Genomic DNA, 16,745 nt, shown 5'->3' with positions numbered 1-16,745 from the left:
ATGTTTGGGTAAATATGCTTATTCACTTTCATGCTGAGAATTATATGAGAAGATTAAAACCACTTTCATGGTTTTATGCTAAATATGTAGCCAGAAGCAGCAGACAGCTTGCCTGACTCTGTCCAGAGGTAAAAAAAAAAAAAATGCACTTACAGTATCATCACCACTAAAACTCACAAATCAATGTTTATTTAATTTTGGTAAATCGCTACTTTTTTTCAGCTTTGTACGGATTAAACAGCATGATATAATGCGTTATTATTATTAGTAAGCATTCGCAAGGGTTATTCATGCAACATACAGCATTACACTGTGACAGAGCCGAGCTGGCTGTTTTCCCTGTTTCCACTTTTAACATTAAGCTAACCAGCTGCTGGTTTTAGCATCAGTTTACAAAATAACTCAAGTGTCCCTGGTGGTTTTCCTCCAGCTCTTCATGATTATTGATGTACTTAGTGACAGGCCACTAATAAGGTCTTTTATTTTACAGCATTTCTAGAAAGTGTTTTTTAAATGCAGCCAAAAAAAAAAGGTTTAACTTACCAATCTGACAAAAGTACAAAGAAAAGATTTCCAATGTTTTCGCTGACCAGCTTCATTGCATTTTTTTTAAATAAAAGGAAATGTATTTTAAAGCCTGCATCAAACTCAAAAAGGTTTGGACAGAGACAAATTAAAGCTGAAAATTTATAAGATATTTAAGTAACATCATTCTGGATGATTTCAAAATTAGCAGGTTAATAACAGGGGAGGGTACTATTTTTTAAGCAAAGATGGGTCATGGCTCACTACCTTGTCCCAGACTTTGTAAGACAATTGTCAGACAGTTCAAAAAGAATATTTGTGTATCAATTTAGGTCTCTTACCATCTACGGTAGATAATATTCTGAAAAGATTCGGGGACTCAGAGGAACTCTTAATGAAAAGGTTGTGTGGTATGGTAGTCATGCTAGCATATTGAATATAGCCAAGTAGGCTCAGGACTACTTTGGAAAACTGTTGCCACTCAACACAGTCCACCGCTGCATCCAGGAATGCAAATTTAAACTAGTCATATCCCATTAACCAAAAGACAGGGGAAACATGTTCTGTGTTCAGACGAGTTCACGTCTCTGCTGTTATCAGTGAAGGGTGAGAGAAGTGAGCCAGAATCTGTGATAATATTGGGACGCATCAGGGCCAAAAAGTACAGGTGATGTAACACAGTGGTAAACAGGTCTCTGTCCCAACTTTTTTTTTAAAAATTAAAACTTTAAATTTGTTTATTAAATTACAATTAAGTTCTTGATTGAAAAGACTAAAATCCATCTTTCATACATTTGTCAGACAAGGTTCAAGCAAAATTGACAAATCACATACTTCTATTGCTTTTTGGAAATGCAATACTGCATAATATAAATTTAAATGGTACAGTGAGCTGACATGTTAATATATGGATACTCTCTCTTACTACAGATACAGATAATCTAGTGTATATAGTAATAATATGCAAATCAAATTTCTGTAAATCATGTGCACCACTAAAATATCAAATATAAAAACATTCTTCTGTTTCTGTGTGCATCATTCCTTCAGCATCCTTTTACCTTGAACACATACGTAGCCCCGCCACCTCCTCCTCCGCCCCCTTTCACTTGAGTTTTATTCACCATTGGGCCACTCTGTTCCAGGCAGATCCTATTCAGCATGGCGTTGGACTGCAGGGAGGGAGAGAGATGTCAGTTCTCTGAAGAATGGCTTTCATGGATGTCAGTTGTGTCTGAAATGGCTGAGCAGTTGCCAAACCCCAGCTGCTGTGAGTCTTAAGTTTTTTTAGCATTACAATGGTTAGCAAATACCAAGCAGAAACATCCAGATGCCCACAGGAACTGAAAAGCAGAGAGTGATGTTCTCTTTAAAACACAATTCCAAAAAAAAAAAAACAATTCCAGCGTGGTCTGTGTATTGACGTTCTTTCTCTGTGTTTTCATAAATGTGCAATATTGTTGGAGAACAGTTCCTGTTCCCAATGAAGGATTAATGTCACTGAGTGAAGAAGGCATCTCTCGAGATGATTTCTATACGGTTTAAAACCTAATTGGAGCAAATAATGCAGAAAGATGCATAAACAGAGCAAGACTCTGCTTATATTTAAGAAAATGTATTAAATTATAATTACATCCACTGAATTCACTATCTCGTTATTCTCCTATTAAGAGTTATCGGTTCTGTCAAACCTGTCTGCATTTGTTACTGTATTCATATTCATGTTCACATGATGTTTTTACTGCATGCTAACAATGGTACCTTTAATCTTAAAGGGATATAAAAACAGCTAAGCAATTATCCAAAAATGATTGTAATGACATTATGTTTTTAAGTTAAACAATAAGAAAAGACTGACTGTCAATCAGCTTGTTGTGGTTTCACTCTGTTTGCCGGTAAAGTGGACATTTTGTTGACAAATGATACTAGATGCAGAGACTGCACCATAGCTCAGGTTTAGTGAATTGATGTGTCTGCTTTGTGTGTGCACTCATGCTGAACAGCCTGGAGCCAGTCCTACTTTGAGAGTGAGAGGGCATACGTTTCCTCCTCTCAGTCTGTCTGAACCTCACACAAACACACACTCACAGTCACTCATTGCTCCCCTGACTCCCTCATCTGTCTGAACCGAAACTGTGAAGGGCCAGAAGGGAGGAGGCGGGACTTCAGTGAGTGTGACTGACAGGTAGAGGGCGGAAAAGGCTGTGCATTCAAATGTTCTGGGAGAGTCTTTCACGCTCTTTCCCTGCCTCAGCCTGTTCTGTAGTTGCAGCTTCTCACTTAAAAGTCGAGTTTGTGTCTGAGAGAGAAAGAGAACGGCAAGAAAGGCAGCTTGGGTTGTTTTTTCGGTGTGCGCGTGTGTGTGTGAGTGTGAGAGAGAGACAGAATTTTAGAGAGCGTAAAACATGCATGGAAAGAGCAAGTGTTTGTCAGGACCGGGGGGAGCATCATTTCCCTCACCAGAGGGAAGCATGGGTGTGAGAAAACAGTGTTCTTCAGCACAAATCACTTTCCGAGCGACCCTTTGGAGAAAGTCGATGGCTCTCACTGTCAGAACTGTGGGGAAATAAGAGGAACCTTAAAAGACTTTTGTCTGACGCTGGAGCAGTCCTGTCCCTCTCTGCTGTGCTGAGCACTTCAAGACACAGTACACTAAAACCTAATAACAGGATGACAGTGGTGTGGACCCCTGCCTGCTAAGCTACACTTTCAGCCTCCTGGAAATGAAACCCAACTGGCACTTGAGCTGCCTGGTATCTCACTACCATCATCCAGGACACAAAGAAAGTTAATGCGGAACATCATAAAATAAATTTTCTGAAAACTAGTATTTTTAACACATTACATTACATTACTTACATTTTATATTTGAAATTTTGACCTGAGTTTTACTTTCTTTTATACATTAACCATTCTTTGCCTTTCTGAAGAACTCTTCTTTTTTTTCTTTTTTACAAGTTCTATAATCACTGACCTGAACATTTATAACACCGTTTTTAAGAGGATGCTTCTCTGACAACATTCTGTTGTTGTCATCACATAACACATGGTTAACATTAAAGGCCAAATATGTAACTTGTTTGCATTCAAATAATTTGTTCTGATGGTACACTGACTTGTAATAAGGAGAATAGCTTCCCTGCCATACCCACAACATGCTTGGATACTTGAATAAGTGGACTATGGAGTCCCGTCCCGGAGAGGTCAGATGCCATGTCATGACATAATTGCATGATGCTTTACACCACATAGTTCACTATTCTCATAACACATCTATAGTTATTCTCAGCGTTGCTAAAACTACATCAATGGGCTAAACAAGGCAGATGTGGCACAAAGGTGATGTTTTAGGAAGTGAGGATGATAGAACGTGTGCAGGACAGCAGAACACTGTGTCTGCCCAGAAAGTGTAGCCTGAGCAGCTTGTTAGCTGAGCAACAGCTTCAGCCCAGAACAAGCGTAAATGTCAGACTGGATTTTACTTGTGGGCGAGAACTAAAATAGATAAAAGACAGGAGCGGAGCTGGCATTCTTGCTGTTGGACCAGTATGTAATGACTTATTAGCTGCTATGTTTTGTGCCGTTGTGTTTGCTTGATGCGTAGTTGTGTTAGTGAAGTTTTAGTTTTTCATCATCCATGTAAACTTACTGTCTACTCCATTAGGTACAACTTTACAATCCAATACAATCAATACAGCAGCTCTGCCATGAATTCTACTTTTACAAAGTTATAATTTAACAGTTTTTAAAACTGAAAACTGTCAGAAAGGTCATAATTCTGCTGTGTGTTTATTATTAAGGTTATAGTGGGTGGTGGAGTCGTACTGGAGTCGAGGGGGGCAAAACATTAGAACCAACTCCCACTATTACACACTCCAGTGTGACTCAATCAGCCACTAATGAACATACGTGTTATTACGTTGGTTGCTGTAACATTATAGCTACTGTATGTTGTTTAGCTGCGTACCAGAGTTTCACTTCAAGTCAAAGTACAGTAATTCAAGGTCATTTTAGTTGGCTTACTGTTCCGATTCGGTTTGTGGAAACTTTGACTGGTGCATGGGAGGAAATCTGTGTGAACATACATATTGACGTCAAGACGCAACTTTGTTGGAAAACCACTGGCTTTTGTTTGTAGTTGCAGCAGCATGCACATTACATCAGACAAGATTTTTACAGAAACCTATTTACAGTAACAGTGTTTCAGTTGCGCTGCTGTTTAGCTTTACCTGTCAGAGTGACAGTAAAGAAAACTATACACATAGTTTAGCATCATATTTGTGTAAAATCCTGTGAAATTGCTCTAACACAATAGCTGACATTGTGCTTTGCTTCTCACGCTTTTTGGCTGGTTCAGTAGGAGCTTCAACTTGTAAACAAATGCATGTGTGTCTTCATGAAGACTGAACCACATCTGGTATTTATGACAGTTATCTGACAGTAACTAACACTCTGCTATAGTCTGGCAATACTAAATAGCAACAGTACCAAATTGTGCTTATGGGAGTTTTAATAGGGACTAATTTCTCTTAAAAAACAAAAGCAGAGCAGTTTTCTGATACTTTTCCTCAATGCGTGTGCTAGGGTGATGTGTGTATACAAAAATCTAAAAAAGTAGCACAGATGAGTTCTTCCACTGATAACCTATAATCATACATACGTATTATTTATCATAAGGACATAAAACACTCCAAAAATGTTAATGTCTACATATCCGACTGCATGTGTGTTTTGTCAAACATGAGAATTGGTTAATATTTTTCTCATTGCTCCCTGATGTGTGGCAAACTTCACCCTAAGCCATTTTCCTCTTGCTTCTGTTTCTGGACTGGCCTAAGTATTTGAAAGTTTAAATAGCGGATGATGGATGGTTTTATTGGCGAGTAGAGGGACTGTGATGGTTTTAGCCTCAGTGTTGTGAGGCCACTGTGAGTGGAAGTACAGAATGCTGCACTACTGGCAGCGAAGAAACTCCAGAGTATAATGGATGACAGCCACCCCCTGGCAAAAGAACACAAGTAAGCTTAAATGAAGCAATGGGGAGATTATTGCAAGCTTGGATCACAGATTTAAATGGTTGTTCGAGGCCATAAAATGTTACGATTTAGATCATAGGTATCCAAAGTGACGCCCAGGGATTTCTCAGGGTCCATGAGGAGGATTGCAAGCATCCATTGAAAATATTCAGTTTAGACAATGTGAAAGACTATTGCTTTGTTGTAAATTTCCCTTTCTACTGTCTAGTCATCCAGTGTGGACAATGACGATTCAATCCAGTTTATGAGCAAGTGTCATTTTCTGACATTGCTTGGAGGCCATTGCTTCCTCAGCACATGAGGAAAAACTAATGGACTGCTGTTGCTTTTTTCCTCCATAAATAAGAAATATATTTGGACTTTAGAAATTCTTCTGAAATTTAAATCATCGCAGCATTTATAGCTATTTTTCAGGACACACATAAATGAAATTTTATCTTCCTTTTACTGTACTTTGCTATATGTGCACACTGGTAGTCAAAATCTATTTAACCACAATAGTCGACTAACTAAATGACCAACACTCACATTGGGGCATGCATCCTCTCCTTGTTGTCCCACCAGGATGTAAAGCAGCTCGCCTTTCCTCAGCAGGAAGTCTCCTGTTATGTAGACACCGTGTGACCTGCTCATGGCCAATACACTACGGCCTCCAGCTGCACCGTAGGCTGTGATCCTGGCATTTAACACAAACACAAAAAAACCGAAATGACAAAACAAAATCAAACAAAAAATCTCATCTGTAGTATCATTATCTTAATGATAAATAAGATTTAATGCTTTGTTTGTTTGGGGCTTTCTGGTCAGAAATGTTTTCACCCGACATGCATGTAGAGTACAGTAGGGGTTTATCAGAAATAACCTGAGGCTGACAGACAGTCCTCCTGCATTCGCCGCCCTATGACTTTATGGGTGCACAATATTAAATAACAGCCAAAAGCAATTTGGAAACACTGACACACTCTTTCACCATGGGTGTTTTTAATCAAAATGTTTGACCTAGAATGGCAGAGTATTCTTTAGCAAACACATACATACTCAGAACTGCACTGCATAGACTACAGTGCATGGGTAAACAAACACATAGAAGCAACAGACAAATACACACTTCTGTAGCAGAAGACACCAACTTCAAATGCTCCAGTTTTCTTGCCAGGAAAAGAAAAAACAACTTGATTGGTTTTTGGGAGCACTTCGATATTTCTCTTCCCTGGTGGTCGAGCTTGGTGGGGAGAGAGAGATTGTTGCCCGGTGCTCAGTAGCTACCTCAGCTGTTTGCCTAATGACTTTTGGGAGATGCCGAGCGCATATTCATCTCTGTGGCCGTCTGTCAGCTTCATTTACAGGCTCTGCCAGCTAAACCAGGCAGCACAATTGTGGAGTTTGCGTGAAGACAGAAGGTATTTTCTAAAACTCCAGGACATGTGTTAAGACAGTGCTACCTACCCTGTTGTTAGGTATTTTAAGACTCAAGGATTTTGGCTCAGCTTAGTGGTGTGTATGTACAATTGTTTGTTTCTATGTGGATGTGGGAGGCTAGTGGCTTTCACAGACGTTTCTGTTTGAAGCGTCCAAGTCAAATTCAAGTTAAACGGCTCATTTTGGCATGAATGCCCACAGGACAAATATTGATGTCTACACAAGGTTGTGGATATTACAGCATTAATCCTGAAGCGGTACACAGCTTGAGGTTAAGGTGTTAAGGCTGAGTGTTGAGGCATTTCAAAGCCTTAAAGGCCACCAACATAGACATGAAGGTGGGTGGTTTTTGGATTTCAGAGTCAGGTGTACTGTGAATCATGCTATTTAGCTGCCGTTACTCCATCCCCTGCTCCCTCCTGCAAGAATCTGATAGTGATATTTCTCAGTTTGCTTGCAGAAGATTGATGTGCACTGAGAAGTAGAGGTGGGAGAGAGGAAGAGTTTGCATTGTTGTGAAAAATGTGAGTCGCACTGAATGTGCTGATGCCTAAAGATAACAGTTTAGGTGTGTACTGTATATTGTATGCGCCAAGTGCTCATGAGCCCATGCAACAAAGTTGGACCACTCAGAAAGAGATAAAAACTGTTACAGGGTGGGTGTTATGTCAAATTTTGATGTATAAATAACGTAAATGTTTGTGTGGTAAAATCAATCCTACCTGTACGTGCCAGTTTCTGGGACGCGCCACATTTGAACCCCTTTGAAGGGCCCTCGGGTGCCTACTGTCACATTTACGTTGCTGTTCCTATAGGAGTTGAGGCACTGAGTGGGAGTTGGGCCTTCGGGACCAACCCCCCCACAGGTATGAAAAATCCATTTTTTGGCTGCACATGAAGAAAAAGAAAACCTTTAGCATTTCATAGAGCAACACCATACAGCTGCAGACGCACACACTCTGGACTCGGTTTGATGAATTTAAACAAAGTAAAAGATGACAGAGAGGCTGAAATTCAGTGTGCACCACAGACTCATTATGGTTTTGTTTGTCTCACATTCACACTTCACAGTCCCCACTGCTCTACTTACACATCTATAAAACCCAAATATACAGATATGAAGCAAATTATCACATATTGGGAAACAAGCTCCTAAATGGCAGCTACTCATATGAGATACTACAATCATTGTATCCATGACGGCAGCAGGGGACACACTGTAGTAATGGGATCACAGGTGACAAACATTTCTCCCCATTTTCCCTGTAATCCCATGTGTTGGTGCTAATTGGAGTTCTTTTCACCATAATTAGCATGAGATTAGTCTTGTCAGATGGACGTGGATGGACTTAACGCTGCAGTGCTAAATCCTGATTTGAGGCTTGTGAACACAGCAGTGAGGAAGACACCAGGAAGCAAAGCACCTCTTTCTGTCTTTCTTCCTCAGCCCGAATGAATGCGCTGAGATTACTTATCATTCATTTCGGAGCAGGTCTAATTATTGCAAATCTGACACTAGCTAAGGTCAAAGTCATTCCTGCCAAATGATGGGTTTTGCAGCCCCCAGAGTTTGTGCTCAGTGTGACTGTAGAACGGGCATTGCGTTTATAGGATACACGGGAAAGAGAAGAGATGGCCTGAGACAAGTTTCAGGAGTGTAGCTTAAACTTATGAGGCTCTCACCACAGCTCCTTTTACTGCTCAAGTTACCTGTGTATTGCCTATTAGAGTTGAAGCCCAAGAACAGAGATCACAGTATCTGCCAGGATCTCTCACCAAAATCTACTCTCTTGGAGTGAGAGGAAAACTGCAGGATGCTATTATTTTTACCATGAGTGTCTGTGTTTACCTTCACCAACAACATGAAAACCTAAGTTATCCATTTTTTAAATGGTTATCTACACAATTCTGGTGAGAAATTGTGATTCGCACAAAAATAAGTTACGGTTATTTGTGAGAAAGTCATTCTAAAGTATGCTTCTATTGCTGCCAGTGCAGACAATGATTAGTACTACTGCTTACACCTGGATGGACTGGACTGCCATCATGTGTCAAACTAATCCTTGTGATTGCTTTTTTCTAAGGGCACTCGGTAAGAGACTCAACATGAGCGCTTCATGCTGAACTCTACTCTCTGCTGAACTCTGTCTCCCCACAAACATCTCTGTTGAGTTTGGTAAAGTGTTGCTAGAAGAGACAATTTCAAGCAGGCAGATACTTTCAAAAACACTTTGAAACACCGTGGTAAGAGAACAATTTGGAGCTTAGTCTGGTCTTAGTAAATGCACTCCTACTGTAAAAAACACTGTTGTGGGGTGACTGGGGCTCTGTCTGGCTATCATCCAGCAGCAATAAATTGATCCCTCAAGTCAGTATTTTCAACACCCAACAAGGTAAAAAGAGTTAAGACTGCTGGAAATAAATCCATCACTGGAGCAAAAAAATCTTTCAAATTGCCAAATGGCTGTTTAGATGTAAAAATACAGTAACTGCACTTGATGGGTGATAAGATTGTGATTATTTAAGGTGTGGCAAGCTTAAGAGAAGTTAGGAAACACACAGCCTGCAGTTTGTATCTTAATTTAGTTTATCTTATTTGGACAACTGAATTTATGGCTATTTCATATCAATAAAAAACTCATTATATAAAGTGAGCTTGACTTTTTGACATTAGTGCTGCTGGTGTTGAAGCCAATTCTTCCCTTCGATTTCTCTCAGCCATCTCCCTACGGTGCGTCTGATTTCACACTTTAACCCAGCTGATCGATTTTGGTGGTCCATCAACATGAGTGAGTTCTTATGCGCATGCACGCACGCACGCACGCACGCACACACGCCAACCCCACCTCACCCCATCTGGCATAATGAGCCATTCTGATGCACTTGGCAGAAAAAACTAAAATAAGATGTGCTCTCACACATGATAGTCTTCTCTAATAAGTGGTGTGCACGCTCATTAGCCCTTCTGACCTGCAACACACACACACACACACAAAACACACACACACACACTGATACACACATGCAGGCAAAAAACCTCTTTGGGTACACTGCCTGACTATTATATGAATCTCTTTTTCTATGAACTTTGTCTCTGGTGGTATGTCATCATCATAACAAACACTGACCTCCATCAAAGAAGGAGGCAATGCTGTTCACAGTCATCAATGTGGAATTGTACCAGTTATGTTTAATAAGAGGGAGAAAAACACAGAGTCAAAAGGACACAGAAGGCGAGATGCTCAAAGTTTAGGAAATGTCACAGATTGGATTGCACTGACAAAAGTGTTACATTCTTTATCTCCTCTACACATTATTAAAGCAAGACAGGAGTAAACATGTCATTCTATAAATGAAAAAAGCTGTAACAAATACAGAGGCACCCATTTAAGCTTATGCTACAAGTACAGTTTAAAATGACAAAATTAGGCAACGAGATTCTTTCAGTTTTGGGAAGGAAATATGCACAAACTCCAAGAAACTGTGTACTGCAGCAGACAGATGGATGGTCAAACGGACAGATTGACAGTGCCCTCATCATCCAGTACAAGACGACACATGTATAACTGTTATTTGACTAAGGTTTAGTTTGGTTCCAGATCTGTTTGTTACCCAGCTGGAGAAACAACTGAGCCAGTCAGAACTTTACAAGCTGGACTAAGGCCCTGTTTAGACTGACAGGAGCCCTCTCATACAATGACTAGAGCCAGAGCATGGGGCTCTGGCACAGAAATGCCTTGTGTAGAAAAACATGATCATCCCTTATTAGAGAAAAATCCCTTTCACAAATCTTATGTTTTTTGTTTTCTTACTGTAAAACATTCTCAGTTTTGTTATATTTCCATTAAAAAAATACGTTTGTTTTACATAATCTACTTATATATTTGATCACATGACAAACAATAGATTTCAACTCAGTGGTTAGGCCAAGAGAACCCACCTCCTCTCAACAGAAAATGAAAAGGTTTAGTCTGATTATCTGACTGAATCACAATTTGATAAATATATAAAAGCTGATTTCATATACAAACAAAATCTATTCTTAACACTAACAAACACTGTGACTCATTATCCTGTGATTGCTATGAAGAATTTTAAAATTCTGCTTTTCATTCAAAATAAAGCACTCAAATGAGTAAAATAAAAGCGCAATCATTGCATTTGATAACTTGTTTTCCATGGTATTGCATGTCTTTGGGATCTATTGTGCTTTACAAAGTTCCATATTAATTTAAAAATACGAAATGGGAACAAGTGATATACTCTTTGTAAAACAAACCGAGTTGACTCCTTATTCTATGCTGCTCTCTTCTTTTAACATGTGTCCTCCTTATTCAGTGACAGTTGTCCTCCTCGGACTAGCCATTAGGAAGATGGATCAAGGCTGGCACACCATGACTGGATTTGAATGCTAAGTACAAAGCTTATGGAGCACCCGAGTCCAATTAATTACAAAAGCCTGTTTTGCGTGGCACTGCTTGTTATCAGTCTCATATCTGCCTTAGTGACTAATGTTACCCCTCCAAAACCCAAAGTAACAACAACCAGCTAACTGATTGCCGCAGGCCAATGCTTATGAGCAAGTAAACAATGAAGCACAGACTCACGTCCCCTCTGTGCAGCTAATTAGTGAACACGTAATGGCCAAAACTCTTCTTCAGTGTGCAGCGTTCAGGGACCGACATCTGTTGCGAGTTACTTTCAAGAGCCAACCGGAATGCTTCAGTCACTGTGCCTTCTGTCTTTGATTTGATGCCAGTTTTCATCTACACCACACAACGTGAGGTTTTGTTGTTGTATGGGCAGAAGTGGAACACCTTGATATGAAAATGCGCTGTGTTCAAAGAAACCAACACTTTTATATTTTGCTACACGTTTGCAGATTAGGTGTAAATATGATATTTTGCTTCAACTGTGGCAGTGTTATGTGTTAAGTTCTTTTGTTGTCTTAAAAGAGCATTGAAACACTCACACATATATATTCACTCTCATACATGAATACCCAGCAGAACACAAAGTCTAAATCTTATTTTGAGTTTTGTAACACGTTCCTTTCCCGTCACGAGGAGTTATCATTGAAAGAAAGGGAGAAGGGAGGCAAAATGTGACACAGAACGGCAGTGGTGAGAAATAAAAGTGTCTGCTGCCAAAATAGTGGTAAATCAATGTAGATGAGTGGAAGAAGGTCAGGAGGAAAGAAGAGAATGGAGGTGAAGTCAGGGTGAAGAGATAAAAAGCACAGCACGCAGGAAGAAGTGGAACGACAGGCTGAGATCAGAGTGAATGCTGACAGAGACTGGGCAGCGGGGTGAGAGGGCAGCAGTGTGAACTAACATTCGGCATTAAACGTTTAAACGATGAAGATGGAAAACAAACGGTGAACCAAAAGGGAACCAAAAAATGCTAGGCCCAGAGAAGGTGGCAGAGAGAAGAGAAAGATGAAGGGGAGAGTGAGAGGAGACAAGAGATGTTGAGGTTTGGTAGGGTTAATCATTGAGCGTGTCAGCGGGAAGGAGAGAGCCTTGTTGGAGTGACAGGTCTGCTGAGCTAAAACCCTCATCAGGCTTGCTGTCCTGCTCTGCACACGTCAAAGCTTCAGCTCCAGAAGGGAAGAAGGGAAACGCCTGGCGAATGTTAACTGCTCAAGGCTGTCTTTGAAATGGCCAACATAGAGCTGCAAGTTCAACTTCTTTCCCCTGAGTTAATATCTATGATAATCACAATGGGAAAAGTGCTGTGATTTTGAGTCCCATCTTTCTCTGAGGAGAATTAAGTGTGCTGGTTTTATTGCAACTATACTGAATATTAGCTTTCTTTTCAGGTTAAAATGGCTTTTTGGCTCTTTGGCCCTTAAGTAGCCATGAAATACATGGTATGTAGTATGAAATACAATTCTTAAAATATTTTACAGAATTATTTTCCCAAATGCATTGTTTCCTGTTCAGCATTAAATATTCTCCCAATAAAGCCTATGTTTGCTCATTGACCCACTCCTGTGGTTTCAGTTCAATGCAGAATTCTGTAACATTTTCATTTCATGTTATCAGGCCAAACAGTAATGCCTCATCTTTTACTGTTTTACCCTCCAGTGACAAAAAGACCATTGTGTTCAAGAGAGACCCTAATCACTAGCTGTCAATCAGACAAGTCACTGCACAAAAAGAGCCACAAATTAGGGCCTGCACACATCAAGCAAATGGTCAGCATTAGTCTGCTGTGGACTCATGCACAACCCCAATTGCTAATAAAGTTGGGAGGATGTATAAAACATAAATAAAAAACATAATGCAATGATTTGCAAATCTCATCAACCCATATATTATTGAAAATAGAACAACATATCGGATGTTGAAAGTGAGACATTTTACCATTTCATGGAAAATATTAGCTCATTTTGAATTTGATAGCAGCAACACACGTCAAAAAAGGTAGAAGAGGGTGATGTTTAACATTGTGCAACGTCCTCTTTCCTTTTACCAACTGTCTGTAAACGTCAAATTTTGATTCATTTGACCACAGAAAAATTTTCCATTTTGCCTCAGACCATTTTAAATGAGCTTTGGCCCAGAGAACATGACAGCATTTCTGGAACGTGTTCACATATGTTTTCTCCTTTGCATGATACAGATTTAATTTTCATTTGTGTCCACAGACAGTGATTTCTTTTGATGATCCTATTTACTGTCGAAGTCTTCACAATTTTAAGTTGAGTAAAATGTTTCTGAAATTGTTCAAACTTTTTTTGTCACAGATTGAACCGCTGCCCATCTTCACATCTGAGAGGCTCTGCCTCTCTGAAATGCTCCTTTTATACCCAGTCATGTTACTGACCTGTGGCCAATTAAACTAATTAGTTGTCAAATGCTGCTCCATTTGTTTTTGATTTGTGACAATTACTTTTCCAGCCTTTTGTTGCCCCTCTTCCTCTTCTTGAGACGTGTTGCTGCCATCAAATTCAAATGGGCAAATATTTTCCATGAAATGTTACAATTTCTCAGTTTCAACATGTGATATATTGTTTACGCTCTACTGTTAATAAAATGTGGTTTAATGAAATTTGCAAATCATTGCATTCTGATTTTATTACTGTTTTACACATCTTTCCAATTTTTTGGAATTGGGGTTGTATGTATTGTTCCGTCTGACTATCAAACTGTTTGTGGTGTGTCAGGCACCGTTTGCTCTAGTCAGCACATTTCACTGGCTTCTAAGCAGACTGAATGCTGTATGTTAAATCTGCAATGTAGTCAGTCAGTGAGAGAACCATCTGACCAGCTGTTCAGGTTTGGTCAATCCGCATTATCTCCCATTGAGTGGAAATTCTGTTTATTTTTGCCTCTGCCTTCTAACAGTCCACACAAGGACAAAGAAAAGTAAAAAAATTTTCAGTTGGAACTTATTCACCCATTCATTATCTCAACTGGTTATTCACACCCTGGACAGGTCTACAGTCTATCTGGGGGCCAAACACAAAGAGACATACAGACGGACAACCAGTGGGAGGAACCAAAACACTCAGAGCAGAACTGAATGCAATAGCAAATTAACTCAAAATAACAGAAATTGAGATAAAGTTCACATTTCTATGCATTTGATAGCCTTTATATAAGAACAATGAAGGCTGCATACTAAGTGGTTATTTATGAGAAAAAGGTATCATGCTGTGCTGTGCAACTCTAAAATGGCAGTGGCTGATATGTTACAGCAGTGAAGCTTCAACAACTCCACCGAACCATGAACTCTTCAAAGCCAATGTACTTACTAAAGAAATAAATTTTAGAGTACGTTTGATATGAAAGTAACTCTAATTTATAACTTTAAATCTAGAAATGGAATATCTGCTTGTCTTTAGCCTTTTGAAGCAGGGAAGTGAGGGTGTGTGAGGTGTAAAATGTCAAGTCTGTGTAACTGGCTCCATTGACATTCTCAGGAGACAAATTGGAAGATTTTACACTTCAAAACTGCCCGTCCTGCTCCATTTAATGCCAAAGGAGATCTCTGCAGCGCTCATTCAGATGTGGACATGGTACAGACCAGTAGGGGGCACACTTACTTTGTTGCAGCCTCTTCATTGTGCCATGCTCAGCACGTGAAAAGTAATTGTGAAGCATTAATGTATTAAAGCATATGCTTGTGACTTTCATATGTGAGCAAAGGAGAGACCAAGGAAGGGAAAGAGAGAGAAAGAGAGAGAAAGAAAAACTGTACAACACTGAAAATATCAATGTGGAGAATATTCTCCTTCAGGGTGGAAGGCATGTGAGCATCACTTACACTTTCAGTTTTAACTGCGGCAATCAAGCTCACACTTACAGTCATCAGTGGTAGGAAGGTTCATCAAAGGGCTTCCAATGGACGGGGGCGCAGTCTTGATAGCTGGTCTAAATGGTGCTTGGGTTGTGATAGTGACCACGGGTGGAAACTCGCCATTGGCTGGAAGGGAATATAAAGCATTTATTGAAAAGACTGTGCTTTCTTTCCCTCATGTGCAGCAATCAAATCCTGTTGCTGTGACACTGAAGAACTGAGGAAGCACAGTAGCTGTAGATCCCTCAGTGGCACAGAAAATGTGGAACCACCAGCAGGGGTCATTCTTTCATTTGAACCACCAGTGGCTACGCAGAGGGAGCAGACTACTCAACATCCAGCTCCTCTTTATCCGTTTCTACAGTAGATGGGTAAGCACATTCAGTCTGGGTGTTTTGTGGCAATCCATCAAGCCTCCAGCCTCTACGCTTTCCCAAGACTGAGCTCATAAACTCCCTGGTACCTTGATCTCTTACCCTCAAATTTTCACCCGGAATTAAGTCTTCCAGGCAAAGGCCTTACTGATTGGCTATTATGACTCAAGACACTGAAACCATTCTCCTCAAAGTTATGTATTAAAGTAGGAAATGTAACTATTATAGTGCTGAGCTGGAACCACCTGTCCCTTTTAGCTAGTTTTCTGTAGAAGCAGAGAAGCTACAGCTCCCATGATTACTCAACTGAATCACTGAAGAGATTAATCACTTTCTTTAATTAGGCCTGCAATCAGTGAAAGAGAAGACTGGCCTGGCATTAAAGAAATCTGTTGCCACACCTGATCATAGACTGCCAAGGCTACAGCAATCAGTACAATCCGGTCAGCTACACATAACAAAAATGCCATGAAAAAAATATAAGTTTAAATAAATATTTTTGCTAACAAATATCGCTGTGGCCATTTCAGGGTCTGCACTATTTCCTTAAACTAACACTTTTTATTTGTAAGAACCCATTTACAACATTTAGCTGCTATAAATGTGCCTCTAACATTAACTGTCTCTCTAAGGAACAGCAATGTTTTGTTGAAGAGTTCTCTCTAGCATCTAATTTCTTTGATGTGATGTTCTGTAGAAATAGCCCTCAGTGGCTCTGTTGCTAGATGACCCTTGTTAGCTGCTGTGAAAGCAGAAGACTTTTCCACAACTGAGATTATTTCTGGGAAGTCAGATAAGGTTCAGTCTGGCTGAGGAGCTGATAATGCTGCTATCGTACAAGACTATGACACTAAACAAGGGCAGGGGTTCAGAAGTTGACCTACGGCTATTCTTCTAGTCCTGCCTCTGATTCCTAATTTTAGTGACAAAGGTAGATGCCAACTAAGGAGCCAGTACTGCCTAGTTAACTTTACAACATTAGACATCATCACTGGTTCAGCCAGCCTGCCACAATCCTTCTATCGATCCAGGCCAACGAGGGCCTTTGTTGTTGCCTTTTCATTTCACAAAACTTTCAATGTGC

General features: G+C 40.0%; 1 protein-coding gene across 3 annotated transcripts in view; it reads right to left on the bottom strand.

Annotated features, from left to right (window-relative positions):
* Positions 1 to 16,745, bottom strand: part of alk (ALK receptor tyrosine kinase) — a 335,775-nt gene that overhangs the window by 26,833 nt on the left and 292,197 nt on the right. For all 3 annotated transcript variants that reach the window (XM_067478980.1, XM_067478981.1, XM_067478982.1), the window contains 4 exons: positions 15,294 to 15,413; positions 7,703 to 7,868; positions 6,090 to 6,237; positions 1,587 to 1,697 (listed from right to left, as the gene is read on the bottom strand). In XM_067478980.1, coding sequence (XP_067335081.1) covers positions 1,587 to 1,697; positions 6,090 to 6,237; positions 7,703 to 7,868; positions 15,294 to 15,413 — 545 coding nt within the window. The remainder of the gene's footprint in view (positions 1 to 1,586; positions 1,698 to 6,089; positions 6,238 to 7,702; positions 7,869 to 15,293; positions 15,414 to 16,745) is intronic.

Source organism: Channa argus, chromosome 16, assembly GCF_033026475.1.
Source record: "Channa argus isolate prfri chromosome 16, Channa argus male v1.0, whole genome shotgun sequence".
Taxonomy (NCBI): domain Eukaryota; kingdom Metazoa; phylum Chordata; class Actinopteri; order Anabantiformes; family Channidae; genus Channa; species Channa argus.
The sequence above is the reverse complement of the archived record's forward strand: the minus strand, read 5'-3'. Positions and strand labels throughout refer to the sequence as shown.